Here is an 18,423-nt window from a genome sequence, read left to right as displayed (position 1 = left end):
CATTCTCACCAGTGAACTTGTCCATCTCAAATTTTGCCATTGACATTCTTGGTTTCTCTGTGTTTCAATCGAGCAGTTCTTGAATTAATTAAGCCAACCTTGGCTCTGATACCATTTGTTGTGAAAGAACACAGCTAGAAGACAACACAATTCAAGTAATAACAGAACAAGAACAAGTGATTAAAAGCAATCAATTAACAATGAACTGAAAAATGAGAATGAATGAATCGAATTCACCAAGAATTGATAAGGCAGAGATTTGAATGAAGAAGAATCTTTATTGCTGAATTGTCTTTTATTACAATCAATGAGAGAGAGAGATGCATAAACCAGAAAACATCAATCTGGTATAAACCAGAAACCAGTTACATTAATTCCTCACTTGAGGGAAGCCATTTCAAGAATGGACAATCCCTTTAACATCCCTCAATCAATTCTCTCAATGTATGTCTCTTCTCTCTAGATTACTCTCTCACTAGACAACTTAACAATGCATCAAAATTGTACCTAAAACAATAGACTAGAGTCCATTTTATAGAAGAAGGTTGCAGCTGATTTGAGACCAACCGAATTCAGTTGGTTAGGTAAGTTAGTTGCTGATGTGGCAAACTAACAGTTTGCTTGTGTCTTAATTACAACAAAAACTCTTTAAGGGAGAGCTCAAGTAGGACTCAAATTGAGATCTGAATCACGATAATTGCTTGTTCTCTTAACTTCCTTTTCTATTTTCTACATTTGTTATTCATTTCAGTTTATGTTTTTTTTTTTTGATATCATATTAGATTAACCTTGATTTCTCAAGTCTTGTATGTAGAAGAATTACTATAGTGGTATCAGAATTGGATTCTAAAGTTAGTCATGTGAATGAATCTTGAGAATGTAAAACAAATGAGATGAGCCTCGTTAATCTCACGATGAGATCTATGGATGTGCTCAGTTAGACATGTGATGTGCTTTTTGGAGGAGTTGGCTTGAGAAAGAGTAAGAACTCTTGAGATAGTGGTAGTACTCCATGCAAGGTGTGTGCTTTAACGTATTTGAAGGAAGTACACTAGTTGGTGGAGAGTGGACAGATGGAAGATCATTTAACGGGAGGCGAGGTGGTCTTTTATTTGAGGATGATTATTGGATGGACAACTAAAGTCATACAATGGCTAGTAATGAGAAGGATATAAGAATGGACAATATCTCTATTGGTATGAGACCTTTTAGAAAGGTGCCAAAAAACAAATTTGTGAGGACTTAAACTTAAAGCAGACAATATCATACCAATGTAGAAATAAATAGTGTCTAACATCTCAATAAAACTTTTAAAAAAGACATGAAATTAAAATAATAACTATTTTAAAAATCCTATATATTTATAATATATAATATGTTATATTAAAAATGATATAACTTTCTGTTTTTTTTAGGGAAAAAATGATGTAATTACCTAAACAATAATATTAATACAGATGCCGAACGGCTACGAAACCTTAATACAGTTTAGTTAGTTATATATTAATGTTGACATTATTTATTTATTTATTTATTTTGTATGGATGTTGACATAATTATTTATAATCATATATATATTGAAAAGATCAAACACTCAATTAATAATAAGCAAAAAAAAAAATTGTTATTTAATTTGTGGATTAAGTAAATATTACATTGGCTGACACAGATTGGGCAACGTTAAATATAATATATAATAATATGTAAATAAATGAAATCATCTATATATCAACTTGTTAAAGAACAATTAATTGTTTTGTCATTTCTAAGCAATAATATCTATAAGAATATATCATTTTCTATATGATTGCTTGAAAATGAATTAAACATATAACCATTAATAATTAATTACTTTGCGGTAACCATTATTAGTACTTTTACATACACATATATATTTTGAAAATATGAGTGACTTCATACCCTATCATGCCACACATATCTAGCTATATATAGCTTATTATATAATATTTAAGCTACGACTTTATATATTAATATTGACATAAATAAAAATATATTATGTTTGTCTAGTAAATAATTATTTTTTGGTTGAAAATAAATTTATAATTAATATTATAATTAGGAGGGTGATGAAACTAATTAAGGAGATAATGAAAGACGACGACCAAAAACCAAAATAATTAATGTATAGGCAACCTGCTGGCCTTGTTTTTTGTCACCTTTTGGATGGCTTGTGAGAGACACCATTAGTCAGCACCATGTGAGAGAGACACACACAGAGAGTTCTTGGGAGAGAAGGAAGGGAATCACACTACTATATGTATACATATATATCTATATATATATATCATCATATGTGTATATATATACTGTATACATGAACAGTACTCCTATATATGTACTAGTGTCTTGGGGGAATGTATTTATAAGCTAATCATGTATTTTGTTTCTTATTTGTGTAATTTTTATAAAATTGTTCAAATTATAATTGTAATAATTTAATTTTAATAAGAATTTAAATAATAAAATTATTAAGTTAATTATGATATAATTAAAAGGGATATGTTAATTTAAGTCTATTGAGCTTAAGTTACGGTGGAAAAATCACTTTGACCTAATACTTAGTGTTATTCCGCCATACAAGTGATTTTACATATTTAATTTAGTTAATTAATTATTTAGTAGTTATTTAACTATGGTCAAATCAAAAAGATATTTTAATTTAAGTTTACTGTGTGATTATAAATATATCTATTCAGTCTCTTTTTATACTTTATCGATTAGAAACATGATTCTAGCACTAATATAATTTGAACTTTTAGTAACACTATTTAGTGACCCGCACAAATTCTCAATATTCAGTGTTAGCCTCATGTAAAGTGCGTCATTAAAAACATAAAGAGTCACTAAAGAGTAAAATCCATTTTTTTAATAATTTTTATTAATTTGAAAAATGTTGGTTTATAGTGACGCGCCAGACGCGATTGGCTAAATATCTCCCGGCCCACCTGTCGTGTCACTGTATCATAATCCTAAATTTTAAAAAAATACACATTTGTAATTATACTTTAATAAATAAAAAAATATAAAAATATATATAATTAGGGTTTACATGAGAAATCCTAGCTGACGCACATATTCTTCTCCCTCTTCTCGCCTCTCTTCTTCTCCCTCTTCTCCCTGCTGACTACCATCTCCAAAAAACAGCGGCCAAGAGGCTCCACGATGACCAGCCCTCCTTCACCCAGATATGCATTTATTCTCTCTCTCTCTCTCTCTCTCTCTCTCTCTCTCTCTCTCTCTCTCTCTCTCTCTCTCTCTCTCTCTCTCTCTCTCTCTCTCTCTCTCTCTCTCTCTCTCTCTCTCTCTCTTTCTCTCTGCAGGGAAATATATATAAGCGGACCATTAGAGGTGCGATTTAAGACGGGTAGATGGTGTTAATGCTTGAGGACAAACAAGTCACCGGAGTTGGGCTTCGTGAAGCTGGAAGGGAGGTTAATGAAGGAACCGCGCGTGTGGTGCTCTGTGAGGAACTCGGCTTAACGTTGGTAAAGTTGATCAACAATAGTGGAGTGAAGGCAGAAGATGACAGCACCAGGGGCTTGGAGTCGCAACCTGGGTTTTTTTTTTCTGATGTCCACGATCTGCTATTTTTTTACAATAAAATAAGTAAAGTAAAGAAACAATGAACATAAAATTGAGAGTTAAATGGATTTTGTTTTGTAATTTTAATTTTTGTTCTTTTGTAATCACAAATTTGTAGGATTTGTTTTTTTAATATTGGGATCTACTTTTGAATTTGTTCAATCTCCGTAAAAATTATTTTGTACCATTATGTTACTCATTTTTTATGTGTTTTAATGTGATCAATTCTTATAAAAGAAATGGATTAATGTTTATTTTATTTTAATTAGATATTCACATTATTGGGTTTTGTGCCCTAAATAAAATCCATTTCAATATAATCAGATTTACTAATTAATAAAGATCAGAAATTGCATTTTATGTTGCATGGTTCACATGATTTATTTCATGATTATATTTAATGTATAAATTCTATTAAGTCGAGAGCATATGTATTTGTTCATGATTATAGTGTTTTCAGTACAGTGGAATATAATCATGATTATATGTTCAAAAGTGTAATTCCCTAATTTTTCTGTTCATTGGATTTAGACTGGCATGATAACCAGCGATAGGTATACTTACACATTGGACAAGTGTTATGTCCTTTCCAGGACATTAGCAAAGTTTACCAGTATCGGATGTATGGAGTATACATTGGAAGGGACCAATATTAATCTTAGATAAGATATCCTAAACTTACCGTTATATCTTTCTAAGTCAATATCAATGGTTGATCTTAGGTCTATGGATCTTAATTCTGACATGGTTAGGTTCGATCTCAAGAGTTTTATTTGTGTTCTTTGATTTGTTAGTTAAGCCTACCTTTTGGTCTGGATGTTACGTACATTTTGGGAACATGATAGTACAATTGAGTGGGAGACCTAATCATATATATGGAATCTATAGCTTCTATCTGGACATAGAAGTGAAACGATGATTTCTTTCGAGCTTGGCTGAATAGAGATAAATGATTGAGATCTCATTTCAGTAATTATATTAGTTTACTGAAGTATCATTTATAGGTTGCTAAGTGTTTTAAGGATAAAATACATTGAAGGGTAGAACGGTAAATTTATCCCTATTCAGGGTAGATCATCTATAGAGGATCCTTGACTATTAGGATTGTAACAATGGATAATCATAACGTATCTATATTGTGGTACATATAGAGCGTTTTATATAACTGAGAGTGTATTCAATTCCAAGTTCTATAGTGGTTCAATGAGGAATTAATAAGTTGAGAATTTACTTGGTGAATTCTAGATTCTACTTATTGAAAGCTCGGTTATGTAGGCCCATGGTCTCCTTACTAGTTGAGATAATACTGCTTGTAGACTCAGTTAATTGATTTTAATTAATCAATTATAATTCTAAAATTAGACTATGTCTTATTTAAAAATTTTCACTAAGCAAGGGCTTAATTGTGAAGAAAAGAGGTTTTGGGGTCAATTTGTTAATTAAGAGACTTTGTATAGTCTAATTAATAAATTACATAAATGGCAATTTTATTTAGTAATTAATTATAATTATTAAATAAATAGTTTTGACATTTGTAGGATTGAATTGGAAAATATGGTATTATTGAAAAGAAGAATAAGTGGTTGAAATAAAGTGGCAAAAATCTAACTAGAGATTGGCCCACTTAAGTGATCGGCCAACAAGTGATTTTTTGCCCAATATTCTTTTTTAATCCATATAATTCAACCCTAAGCCCTAGTTGAAACACTATAAAAGGAACATGGTACTCTCACTCATCCAATTAATGTGAACCCGACTATTCAACCAAAGTTAGATGAGAGAGTTCCTTCTATAGATATTTCACTTCCTTCATTGTTCACCATATTCGAAAGCCTTAGTGATGAATGACGTGCCCACACATAGCAAGTCAAGTACTTAAATTATAGTGAGTAAGACGGTGGTAACCAAACCCGAAGGAGAGGAAGAGATCCAGGTTTAGATCTTGATAATGCTCTGCTACAGAAAGGAATCAAGGGCTAGAGATCTTGAACAGAAGGAGTCATTATATTTCGCTGCAATCAATGTAAGATTTTCTTAAACCCTTATGTGTTTATTTCATTGTTACATTTAGGATGTGAATCAACATAGTTGTTAGTAAATCTTGATACTGGTAAAATATTCCCAACACACATATATATTAGGAAAAGAATATTAAAAAAATAAAATGGATATAGTGACGTGCAACATGGGTAGCTACAACTTTTGCAGTCTTTAAGGCATGACGTGCTTTGAGTAACTCTTAAGGGGTTTAGTGACCCACACTGAAAGGTCACTAAATACTGCATTTTCAGTCACCCACATTAGTGACGAGCAGTGATAATTCACCAGAAGGTTTTAAAGTCTCTCATTATAGGTCACTGAAGCCTCTTTTTGTAGTAGTGTAGGAGTAATTACATGTTTTATTTGTTATAATATGTAATTCTATTTTGAAACTAAAATCGATCCTATAATATATCCCAACATAACTTACATGATCAAAAGGAAGATTCTTATTCCAAATAGCACTAACTTTATTTTTTTGAGTATGCTTAGCTAGATAATAAGCAACAAAATTAGCTTCTCTAAAAATATAAATTTAAAATCAATAAAGCAATGTCTTGGCATGATATTTTTAATGCTCCAAAGAATACCATCTACGTTGTCACCAAAGTATATGCTTGAAGAAGAGAGAAGAGAAGTGATTTTAGATTGAAGTCTACGGGCAACTAAATCCCATTTCTTATCGCCAATAACTCGGGTCTGAGGCTGTTAAAGAATCTGTTGAAGACCTCTCGAGCAAAGACTATTTTCATCTCTAACAACTGTAATACTGATGTACATCTCTTACTATTTACTATTTGGATTCTACGCTTTGATTTGTTTATAAAATGATAATTTTATATAATTTATAGTGTTGAAAATATGAAATAAATTATTTTGAAAGTGTTAGATCATTTTTTAGCAATTTAGTTATCAAAATATTATTTAATTTATTCTGCAATTAAAATAATTTTCTTGTGTTAATTTCGTGGCTTTGATTGCTCTTTTCCTTTAAAGGAAATATTTATTTACAGCTGTTATTTTTGTTTAGGAAGCTTGTCTTACAAGAGAAGGAATTCTCTTTATGGAAAGTTGCCTATTTTTGGAAAACTTAACTTTCACTTTCTGCTAAATGTTAATTTCGGTTTTGCTATGTGTATAACAAATCAAATAATTTTTATTTAGCAGATATTGAAGACCAAATCGTGATCTTGGTCCTTTTCAAAAAGTTTACTAATCTATTGTAGTAGAATTCGAATTTAATGTTGCAAATTAGGGATTTTTTTAGGAAAGTCTTGTACAGCTTTGAAAACGTTTTTGTGGTTGTCTCTAGGGTTTCTATGTTCTATAAATAGGACCTATAGAGAAGCAAAATGTTACTTATCTCTTCAAGACTCATATTTTCATATCTTAGTTTTGTGAGAAGAGTGTTTCTTTTGTAAATACATAGAGTATTCAACTAGGTTTTGGTTTTCTTGTAATGATGTCTTGTTGTTCATAGAATAGGTTGAAGAGAAGCTTTGAACAAGTTGTTGGAATTATTTTAGCAGGATCTAGATTTACTAACAAGTATGTTTCATTAACATCCTAATATGAATTTCTAAAACAATGAAATAAACACATAAGGATTTAAGAAATCCTTACATTGATTGCAGCGGAATATAATGACTCCTTCCGTTCAGATCTCTAGCCCTTGATTCCTTTCTGTAGCAGAGCATTATCAAGATCTGAACTTGGATCTCTTTCTCTCCTTCTTGAGCCTGATTCTCCTTCTTGTTGATTCGATTCTTCACAGTCTTACACACTATGATTGAGATACCACTTGATGTGTGTGGGCACTCACTCTATCACTCAAGGTATGAAAACTTGAAGAAGAAAAGAGAGGGAAGGTGGTTCGGCTATAGGTATGGAATAGGAGGCTCAACTTTTCTGAAGACAAGAAATTTCATCAACTTTTAAGTGTGAGCCATCACTATCTATTTATAGGTAACCACCTAGGTTTAGGTTAGGAATTATTAGGCATTAAAATAATAGAAAAATTAAGTGTAAATTCCATCTATAGTGGTCGGCCATACTAATGGGCCCCACTAGAGAATTTTTCCACTTTTGACAATTTTCCCTTATTTTCTCAAAAATATCACTTTTCCAATTCTAACCATTTAAATACCAATTCTAATTATTTAATAACTAAAAATTAATTATTAAATAATATTGTCATTTAATATATCTATTAATTAGACTAATCAAAGTCTCTTAATTAACAAATAAAACCTAGAATCTCTTTTCTTCACAATTTTGCCCTTGCTTAGTGAAAATTCATAAACTATACATAGTCTAATTTTAGAATTATAATTGATTAATTAAAATTAATTATCTGAGTCTTACAAGCAGTATGGTCTCAACTAGTATGGGGACCATGGGCCTATATAACCGAGCTTCCAATAAGTAGACCCAGAACTTACCAAGTAAATTCACTAACTTATTAATTCCTTGTTGCATCCACTCATAGAACTTGAAATTGCACTCTCAGTTATATAGAACGCTTTATATGTTCCACGATATAGATACGCTATTAATTATCCATTGTTATAATCCCAATAATCAATGATCCTCTATAGATAATCTACATTGCATAGGGATAAAATTACCGTTACACCCTTTCAATGTATTTTATCCTTAAAACACTTGGTCACCTATAAATGATATTTTAGTAAAATAATATAATCACTAAAATGAGATCTCAATCATTTATCTCTATCCAGTCAAGCTCGAAGGAAATCATCGTTTCACTTCTAAATACCTATAGAAGTTATAGATTCCATATCTATGTTTAGTGCTCTCACTCAATTGTACTACCATGTTCCCAAAATGTACGTATCACCCTGACCAAAAAGTAGGCTTAACTAACAAATCAAAGAACATGAATAGCACTCCTGAGATCGAACCTAAGCATGTCAGGATTAAGATCTTTTGATCTAGGACCAACTATGTGATAGATATTACGGTAAATTTATCATATCTAATCAAAGTTCAATATCGGTCCCTTCCAATGTATACTCCATACATCCGATACTGGTAAACTTTACCAATGCCCTGGAAAGGACATAACACTTATCCAAGGTGTAAGTATACCTATCACTGATTATCATGTCAGTCTAAATCCAGTGAATTGACAAATCAGAGAATTAAACTTTTGAACATATAATCATGATTATATTCCACTGTGCTGACAACACTATAATCATGAACAAATACATATGTTTTGGATCTAATAGAATTTATAATCATGAAATAAATCGTGTGAACCATGCAACATAAAATGAAATCTGATCTTTATTAATTAGTAAATCTGATTATATTGAAATGAGTTTTATTTAGGGCACAAAACACAACACAAGTGTGGGTTTTCGGGAGAAGACTTTTCTAAGTCTCATTTCAAGAGGAAGTGAACATATATATATATATATATATATATATATATAAATTCGGGAGAAGATTTGTCAAAACCCTTACTTCGGGAGGAAGTACTGAGCACGCATCAATAGATGAAAGGAGTTCACTAATTGGTGTGTTTCAGATATCATATTAGCGAGGTGGATTGCAATGGATTGCAGCAAATTATTAAAGGGCATCTAGCTAATTTTGTTTAAGTAAATTGCTTTTGTAATTTTTAATATTTTACTAATTGATTTTATTTTCTGGACATAATCCTATATATCACGTACAATATTTCTCTTATATCAAATTTTAAATTATGTACAATTTTTTTTCTTTACTATTATTAAAAAAAAAAAAATTATTGACATATAAATAACACAATTTTTCATAAAGATATATTTTTCATGATAAATTATTAAAAAAGCATATATATATATATATATAACTAGTATATACACTTTCTCCTCAATAGATGTATGTGATTAATATATTTGTCTCTCATGCAATTTTGGACAATAATTTTGAAGTACTACAAAGGAGAGCAATGAATGGGGTTGTTCCCTGGAGTTGTACCCTCACATTCGGACAATTGGAATCAAAATCCAAAGGATATGTATATGATAAGGATATTGGTTAACGTAACATGTACAGCTGAGTTGAGTGAATATACTTCTTATTTTTATAAATAAGTGTCTCGTATACATGTATATATTATGTAAGAGTACTGCTATTAGGCATTAGTGGTGCTTAGTACTTTCTCGACATATCACGTTACGATTAGTTAGCGATACTTTTTAAAAATTATTATATTAAACTATATATGACTCAATACTTAATTAGACTAATAGTAATATTAATATATAAAACTCTTTAGCATTTCTCATTGTGTAATGCCGGCCCTCTTACCATATGTAATTCTCAATGGCCAACTACCTTCTTATTATTTATTTGTTTAATGGTGGCAACATAATAATATATATATATATTTATATAGGGATACGATTTTGTCCCGTGATGTACTTTCACGGAATATATTCTGTGGTACATTAGATGGGTCTCGGGGTACATTAAATGAGTATCAGGGTACGTTTCTACTTTTTAACTTTAATTACCCCTAAATCAATCTCAGCCGTCAGATCAAATAAGTCCTTCATCTGACGGCTGTCGTACATCACGGAATGCATTCCGTGAAAGTACAATCACGGGACAAAATCATATCCCTATTTATATATATATGCCATGTATTTATTTAATCATGACATATATATATAGTTTGACCTACACTAGAATAATTCAATTAAATTTTGTACTAATTAAGACTTTTTTTTTTGGAAATGGCTGTAGTAACTTTCAAGTGTGTTAATATTTATCTTATTACCACATCATTAAGAGTTTAATACATTTAATATGGACTAAAAATCCTTAAAATATGCCTAAAAATCAGTGTATAGTAAGTTTAATACATTTAATCAGTACTTGGTCATCAAACGCATGTCGATCGATGGATCTGCAGTACGAAGTCAAAGCAATTAATATGGACTGTACAAAGTATATAATATAATATATATTTATATATACAAATTAGTCAAACATGATGATGATGATGATAATGATTCGTCGAACTACTATTACTATAAATAGTCGGCAGAGTTTTAAAGTATAGTAAAAATATACTAGTAATTACTTGTTTTATAATTTTTAAGATGAAGATGTTGAGTTAATAAATAAGAAACTTTGGGCAAGAAAAATGAGGCGAATATATTGCACATGAATGACACTTAATATCATGCATTACTTGGAATCAAGTAATGTGCATATGGCATTAATATTAGTGAAATAATAATTTCATCACCCATTAATTGATTTCAGCTATAATATAATAGCCCACATATACCATGTTGCCAAATGCTTTTGATTTCATCGTTTAGCAATTCGTACTAATAATACTTCTACATAAAAATTAATATTAAGATGATATATAATAAAATAGTATTATTCAGTGAAATATCTAGCTATTACAAATTTAAGGATTTTATTCCTAATTAATCTATTAGAGTGTCTCAACACCACATTAAATAATAATAATAATATTCAATTTAAATTCAAACAAAGATAAAATGTTATCTAATGTATTATATGGGATAATCTATAAAATAAGTAGTTACTTAGGAAAAGGGGGTTAAATGGTAATAAATAATAAGTATATAACAGATATTATTTATTATATAATAATTAAGTGAAAAATTATGAGGTGAGTCATCTCGAAAGAGAATGCTTTTGTTGTGGGCTACCAATAGTAATGCACCTCAAAAAGCATTGACCTTTTATTATAAATTTAAAATTGTAATGTGTCACCGTCCAACACCTTAACGGCTACTTCATAGAAAAGGAAAAGGGAAAGAAAACAAAGTAAATCACACTTAACAAATTAAAGGGTTGACATCCCAATTTGGTGGGAAAATTTTACTATAAATAGATTCATATCTTTCTTTCCATAATCACACTCTCCATCTAATCTTTTCTATTCTCTACTACTATTACTACTACTCTCTCTCTCTCTCTCTTAAACAAATTAATTAGCTCAATACATATATATATATATCTATAAATGGCAATTCCAGTGATTGATTTCTCAAAGCTCAATAGTGGAGAGAGCAGAGCTGAAACTTTGGCTCAAATTGCCAATGGGTGTGAGGAATGGGGTTTCTTTCAGGTAATTGAAGCTTCTATCTACACAAATTAATTTATATTATAGTTATGCATAAAAAAAATGTTAGACTATGATGATGATGATGAATTGATGATGATTAATTAATGATTATATATGCAGCTGGTGAATCATGGAATTTCAGATGTGCTGCTGGAAAGGGTGAAGAGGGTGTGTGAAGAGTGTTTTAAGATGGAAAGAGAAGAAAAGTTCTACAAGTCAACAGCTATGAATTTGTTGAATGAGTTGGGTCAAAAGAACAATGGGGACAAATTAGAGGATGCTGATTGGGAAGATGTTTTTACTCTCATGGATGGTGCTGAATGGCCTTCCAACACCCCTGGATTCAAGTAATTAATTATTATTGATCATCAATCAGAATTAACTTAATTAGCTTTTTGTAATTTAGTTAATGGGATGTATCATGTACATGCAGGGAAACAATGGGTGAATACAGGACAGAGCTAAAGAAGTTAGCAGAGAAGATCATGGAAGTGATGGATGAGAACTTGGGTTTACCAAAGGGAAACATCAAGACAGCCTTCAACTGTGGAGTTGAAGATAACGGTAATGGTAATAGTAATGGTAATGAAGCGTTTTTCGGGACAAAGGTGAGTCACTACCCTCCATGTCCTCATCCAGAGCTAGTGAATGGGCTCCGAGCTCACACCGATGCAGGCGGTGTGATCTTGTTGTTCCAAGATGACAATGTGGGTGGCCTTCAAATCCTTAAAGATGGGAAGTGGATTGATGTTCAACCAATTCCCAATGCTATTGTCATCAACACAGGGGACCAAATTGAGGTTCTAAGCAATGGTAGATACAAGAGTGTTTGGCACAGGGTTTTGGTTGGCACTAGTGGGAATAGAAGATCAATTGCTTCTTTTTACAATCCATCACTCAAGGCTACCATTGCTCCAGCACCTGAATTATTATTGGTGGAGAAATCTGCAGATCAAGATCACAAACACCTGGATCAGATTTATCCAAAGTTTGTGTTTGGTGACTACATGTCAGTTTATGCTAAGCAGAAGTTCCTTCCCAAGGAACCAAGATTCCAAGCTGTAGTGAGAGCAGTGTAAGAAATAATAATAACAAGGAAAAAATTATAATCTATATTATTATTTATATAAATCAATCAATGTTTTAAATATCAAACTTTATCTATATATTTATATATATATATATATTTATATATAATTTATGAAGGTTTTTTTTTGTGTGTGTGGGATTAGAGAGGGGTTCTTCTGGTTTGGTGTTATTAATTATTTTTCTTCTCTTAATTAAAGAAAAGAAAAAGACTACATACCAGATTCTGTTTCTCTTAATAGTAAAAATTGAGATGCTTAACTCTCCAGCTCAGATTTGCTTTGTAAAACAGACAAGTAATATAAAAAGATTTGTATTATGATAAAATCTTGGCAGTTTGTGTTGCAATAATGAGTTTGGTTAGTAGATAAATGTTTTTATTTGATTAATTGCCTGGTATATCAGTATATAATATAATTAAGGACAACCCTCAAAGATACATCATTAATCTGTTAGACATTTATATATATAAACTGAAATGTATATGTTTAAGTATTAAGTGCGAAATTAATCAAACATATATACACTATGAATAAGGATCGAAATACCTCCAGCCATTGAATCTTGAGCTTCAAACCCACATAAGCTTTGATTTGCAAAGGAAATTGACTACCATGGGTAATCGGGCTTCCTCGCTCTCTCAACTCTCTTTAGATGGAATTTGGCTCGTTATGAACGTAATGAGTGAGGAGCTTCTGGGACCGAGACCCTATATTTATAGGTGAGATACTCCATCGCATCTGCGCCACATTAATTGTCGAATATTTTGACAATTAATTCAGAGAAATCAAATCGTGAATGAATATGTAAATCGACCATATAGAATATTACATAATTGATTTTGTCCAGATTCAATGAATATAAAATATTCATTTATCAGAAAATCAATTATTTATTTATTTTCTTAAATAGAAAATCATTTCCTTAATTAGAAAATAATTTTCATAAATAAAATATTCTAATATTCTCCCACTTGGTCAGCATTTAAACTAAAATATTCAAACCCAACGTTCCTCATTATATAATAAACATACGAATCATAGCGACATGTCTTCATTATAAGTCGAGTATTATCTTCCATGTATTACGATATATTTATTATATAACAATGTACTTTATGTGGCAATGTACTTAAGTGAATAAACCCTAACCCTTATGTTTATTCAGGTCCTCTTACGATAATTTTCTCAAATGAAATTAAGGTGCACATAAATATGAGAAAATATCGAAATTAGAGTTTCATTAAATAATTTTTGGCTGTAGAAATAAAAAAACTGCATATGGGTTAACTGAATCCCATATTTACTTTATGATCCTTGAATTTGTGTTGCGGCATGCCTTTAGTCAAGGATCTATGCGATCACCTAATCTCGGTTGCGTGATTAATGACCACTTATCACGCCTTTTATGGCTAAATACTTAATGTCGATATGCTAGCTTCGACCAAGTTTCGCAGTTATTAGCCATAAATATTGTAGCCGAATTTATCGCAAAATTTTCTTAATGGCCTAATGAAACCGTAATTCGAACTCTAGGCCTACTATGAAACTCTATAATACATCATACGAGATGTATCCTCAAAACAATAAATGAATCGACTTATAGTTGAAATAACAATCAAGATTCTCTACAATATAACTTACTCGGTAATCTTAAGGACGTAATAAAATATTGATTTACGTTAATAAATACAACCAGTGAAGTATGTTAGAATCTAATTGGTTAACTATATTTCCAGATGGTCAATTCATCTTAAAATATGTATGAATATAATTTTTAGTATCTTAAAGATACCTCATCACTTTGTATGAAAAATAAAGTGGTCTTAACTTTAGCTATTCTGATACTACTTAACGATCCTGAAACAAATGTAATGCAAAGTCTTATTCAGACTCTTAGGCATACATTAGGCTTCTAAAATAGAAGCAAATGAATGTTCTTAATTTATTCTCACTCCGCATCATTTTTCGTATGCCGGTTCGAGTTGAATTTATCACACTTAAAGATAAAAGTTATATCAGATGAATAATACATAATTTTATTTAATCTGAGATGCTGTGGCTACTCTCTAATTAATTAAAAATATATATATTATTTATATTCCTTATCTCAAAATAATAATTTGAGATATGAATTATTTCAACTTATATAGAAAACTTTTATCATCATTTGCAAGTAACATATTGTCTACGTATAAAACAAATATTATTCCCACTAACCTTCTGGTATATAATTATTTCCATAATTCTCTTTTCAAACCTAAAGGAAAAGATGATATAATACCAATTTGTGAAATGTTTGTTTTAATCTATAGGTAGACATCTTAAGCTTGCATATGTTCACCACTATTAGAGAAAAATCTTTATGGCAAATTTCGTATACCTTCTTCTCTAGTTCACTGTTTGGAATTGATTAATGAATTGAAACAAGCAACAAATGCCAAGGTCTATAATAGAATCTTTTATAAAAACAAGTGAGAATGTAAATCTCATTTGTTATTGATTCTTAGTTCAAAATGAACTTCTTAGCAATGAATATTCTTTTATATCTTTATGTTTCTCAATGTTGCCTAATGAATATTATTGGTGAAAAAACCTATGCTTATTTAATGTTCTCCACCCCATTAGACAACTTTACTAAAGATAAACTTTATTGCTATTTAAGATATTCATTTCTTCATTCATGGCATATTGTACTACAACTTCAATTCTTTATCATTCTATAATTTAATTTGTGTCTCAAATTAATATTGTAGTTGAACTCTTATTGTACAAAATGTGATCACTAGAATACATTGATGTTACTGTTCTAATAAGTCATCTTAAGGATGGACCAACAAACTCTTAAAAGAGCAAATGGTTCAATAGCATGTTATTTTAGAAATTGTAAGCAATTACTAAATAACATAACTTATTAGAATTTTACCAATGACTTGTATATTATTAATGATTAGTTATGAATTCTCAATAACCAGTAATCTTAAGGGTTGTTGTGAATCATAATTAATCTAACACTTGAGGTGGAAGTTTGAGAAAATATGAATGATCTTTCTCGAAAACTAGGTTCCTAGATTGATCACTCCCCCGGATCAAGTCAATTCTTAATTCCACAATTCTAGTGTTGTGAGATGGATAATAAAATATGTAACCCTTAAACCTTATAGCTTTTCAAATGAAATATGCTCATTTATGGTTTAGGGCCCAGATCTTTTCTTTGACAATTGTACTCTAACTATATATGGGTATTTATAAAATGTGTACATGTCATCAAGTCGGTTTTCAACCTTATCACAACTCAAAATATGTTTGAGAAACAACTTTGGTTAGAACACGATTCGATATGTACACCCCATTGTTGAGTATCAATATAAAAAGATTTAGGAAGGTTTGGAGTTTGCTATGTAGGCTCCACCCCATGTCCAAAAAATGCTTAGTTTCTTAAATCTGTTACACACTATAATTTAGGTGTACCAAGCATATGTATCGGGCAATGAACCCATGCTTTTAAAGAAACTTTGCAAATAGACTGGGAGTTTATCCATACTCACGAATTTTAATGTAGTATTCTCCATTTTATATTTGATCTCACTATCTTAATATGCAAAATGCACCATTTCTCTACTTAAGATTTAAATGTCTTTGAAACATATAAATCTATACTTTTGTAGAAAAATTATTTATGTGAGTAATCGTTAAAAAAGAGATGCAAAATTTGAGTCCATGTCTTCAAAATTAATTGGCTTGTATGATTTCTAATATGATAGAATTCTAGTATGCACCGATTTTGACTTGTTGGAATACATATTCTTAATGAAATTCACACAAGTTCTAAATAAAGTTAGTAAAATCTAGTGTAATGAAGATCCCCACCATTTACTAACATTTATTCTATTTATGGAGATATGTTCCATAATTTTTGGTGCTATAATGTAGAAGAATTCTTTATTAATGACACATTTCTTATTGTCAGATTGAACTTGCATATCTTTATGAGTGACATCATTTGTAGTAAAGACCTCTTAATGTGTCTAAATCAAGTTTCAATAGAATCTTGGAACATAAAGGTCTTTGCCAATTTTAAAACAAAGCCACTACTATATTGCTTGTTCCTTAAACTTCTAAATGTGAGAACTTATCTTGTCTGTGGATAAGATTTGCTCACAGTTACTGACTTTCTTAAGTTTATTTGTAAACCTTGCAAGAAATTTATGAATGTGGAATAACAATCTAAAATAATCCACTATGTGTTAATAATCACATTAACTATATTAGAATGAATTCATACACAATAAATTAAAATTTATTGGTGATAATAAAGTGTGATTTATTTTTCTTAATTATACAGTAAAAAACTGTACATTTTAGATTAAGTTATCAGAATAAATTTTTTAGAAATTTCTACTGGTATGGAAGAAATTTATGAATAGTGATGTAATAAAATTACATATATAGTTTTGAGGTTTAAATGAATCATGTTTTTACCAATGAATAAACATGCTTAAATATGAAATCTTATTAAACAAAAATTGCCTGTGGGCTAAATTTTTAATTTAATAAGATTAGATTTAGATGTAGATTATGATAGATTTACACAATTTATGAAAAACTTAAAGTTTAATATTTCTATCTTAATGAAAGGTATGAAACACTTAATTATTTATAAATGTTTCAAAATTTTATACTTTATGATAAAATTATTAAATTAAATCTACATAATTTCCTGTGGGATAAATTAAGAGAATTTAATTTAACATATTAATCATGTGAATATAATAAAATCCCTGTAGGGTAAGATTATTATATTCACATAATTCATGTCCATTATGTGATCTTAATCCACTTAATATATATAATTTTATATAATTAAGGATGCTGTGGCTACTCCCTAATTATTTAAAATTATGTAGTTCACTAGACACCAAAGTATAAACTGAAGATTAAAATTTTACTAAATCCAAAATTGCCTGTGGGCTAAATTTTAAATTTAATAAAATTAGATGAACTTTATGATAGATTTAATTAAACAATTAGTTTTGGAAAATGAAGGTTTATTATCTATCTTTAATTAAATTTGTGATAACACTATTAAATTAAATCCCCATAACTCCCTGTGGGGTAAATTAAGAGAATTTAATTTAACATATTATCCTAATTAATTATACAAATATAATAAAATCCCTTTGGGGTAAAATTATTATACCTATATAATTAATTACAAGTTATGTCCATTAAGGTGAATTTTAATTAATATATAATTTTATACAAATAAGGATGTTGTGGCTACTCCCTAATTATATAAAATTATATTTTCACTTTGACATTAGGTATTGGGCTCTACCTAAAAGTAATTTCGTTATTAACATAGTAGACAATCACTGAGATTAATGCTCCTAGTGTGGTCGTCCGAAGATCATTAAAAACCGTTCTAGATATGAGCATTTGTCCCAAATTCATGTTTTCTTATGTCAAACCACAAAATTACTTACATTTTATTCATATTTTATTCATTTTAGGAAGTTTTATGAATATTTTATGAAGTTTTATGAAACTTAATGTGCTATATAAAAT

The 18,423-nt window shown here is 29.9% G+C and overlaps 1 protein-coding gene across 1 annotated transcript; it reads left to right on the top strand.

The window, feature by feature from the left end:
* Positions 1-11,484: 11,484 nt before the first annotated feature.
* On the top strand, positions 11,485-12,918 carry LOC115699408 (1-aminocyclopropane-1-carboxylate oxidase 5). Its single transcript, XM_030626802.2, has 3 exons — positions 11,485-11,773; positions 11,891-12,117; positions 12,204-12,918. Exons 1-3 carry the CDS (start codon positions 11,669-11,671, stop codon positions 12,847-12,849), a joined length of 978 nt encoding a protein of 325 aa, XP_030482662.1. The 5' UTR covers positions 11,485-11,668; the 3' UTR covers positions 12,850-12,918.
* The last annotated feature ends 5,505 nt before the right edge of the window (positions 12,919-18,423 follow it).

This window comes from Cannabis sativa, chromosome X, assembly GCF_029168945.1.
Source record: "Cannabis sativa cultivar Pink pepper isolate KNU-18-1 chromosome X, ASM2916894v1, whole genome shotgun sequence".
NCBI classification, from domain to species: Eukaryota; Viridiplantae; Streptophyta; class Magnoliopsida; order Rosales; family Cannabaceae; genus Cannabis; species Cannabis sativa.
Note: the sequence above shows the minus strand (reverse complement) of the source record. Positions and strands in the feature narration are given on the sequence as shown.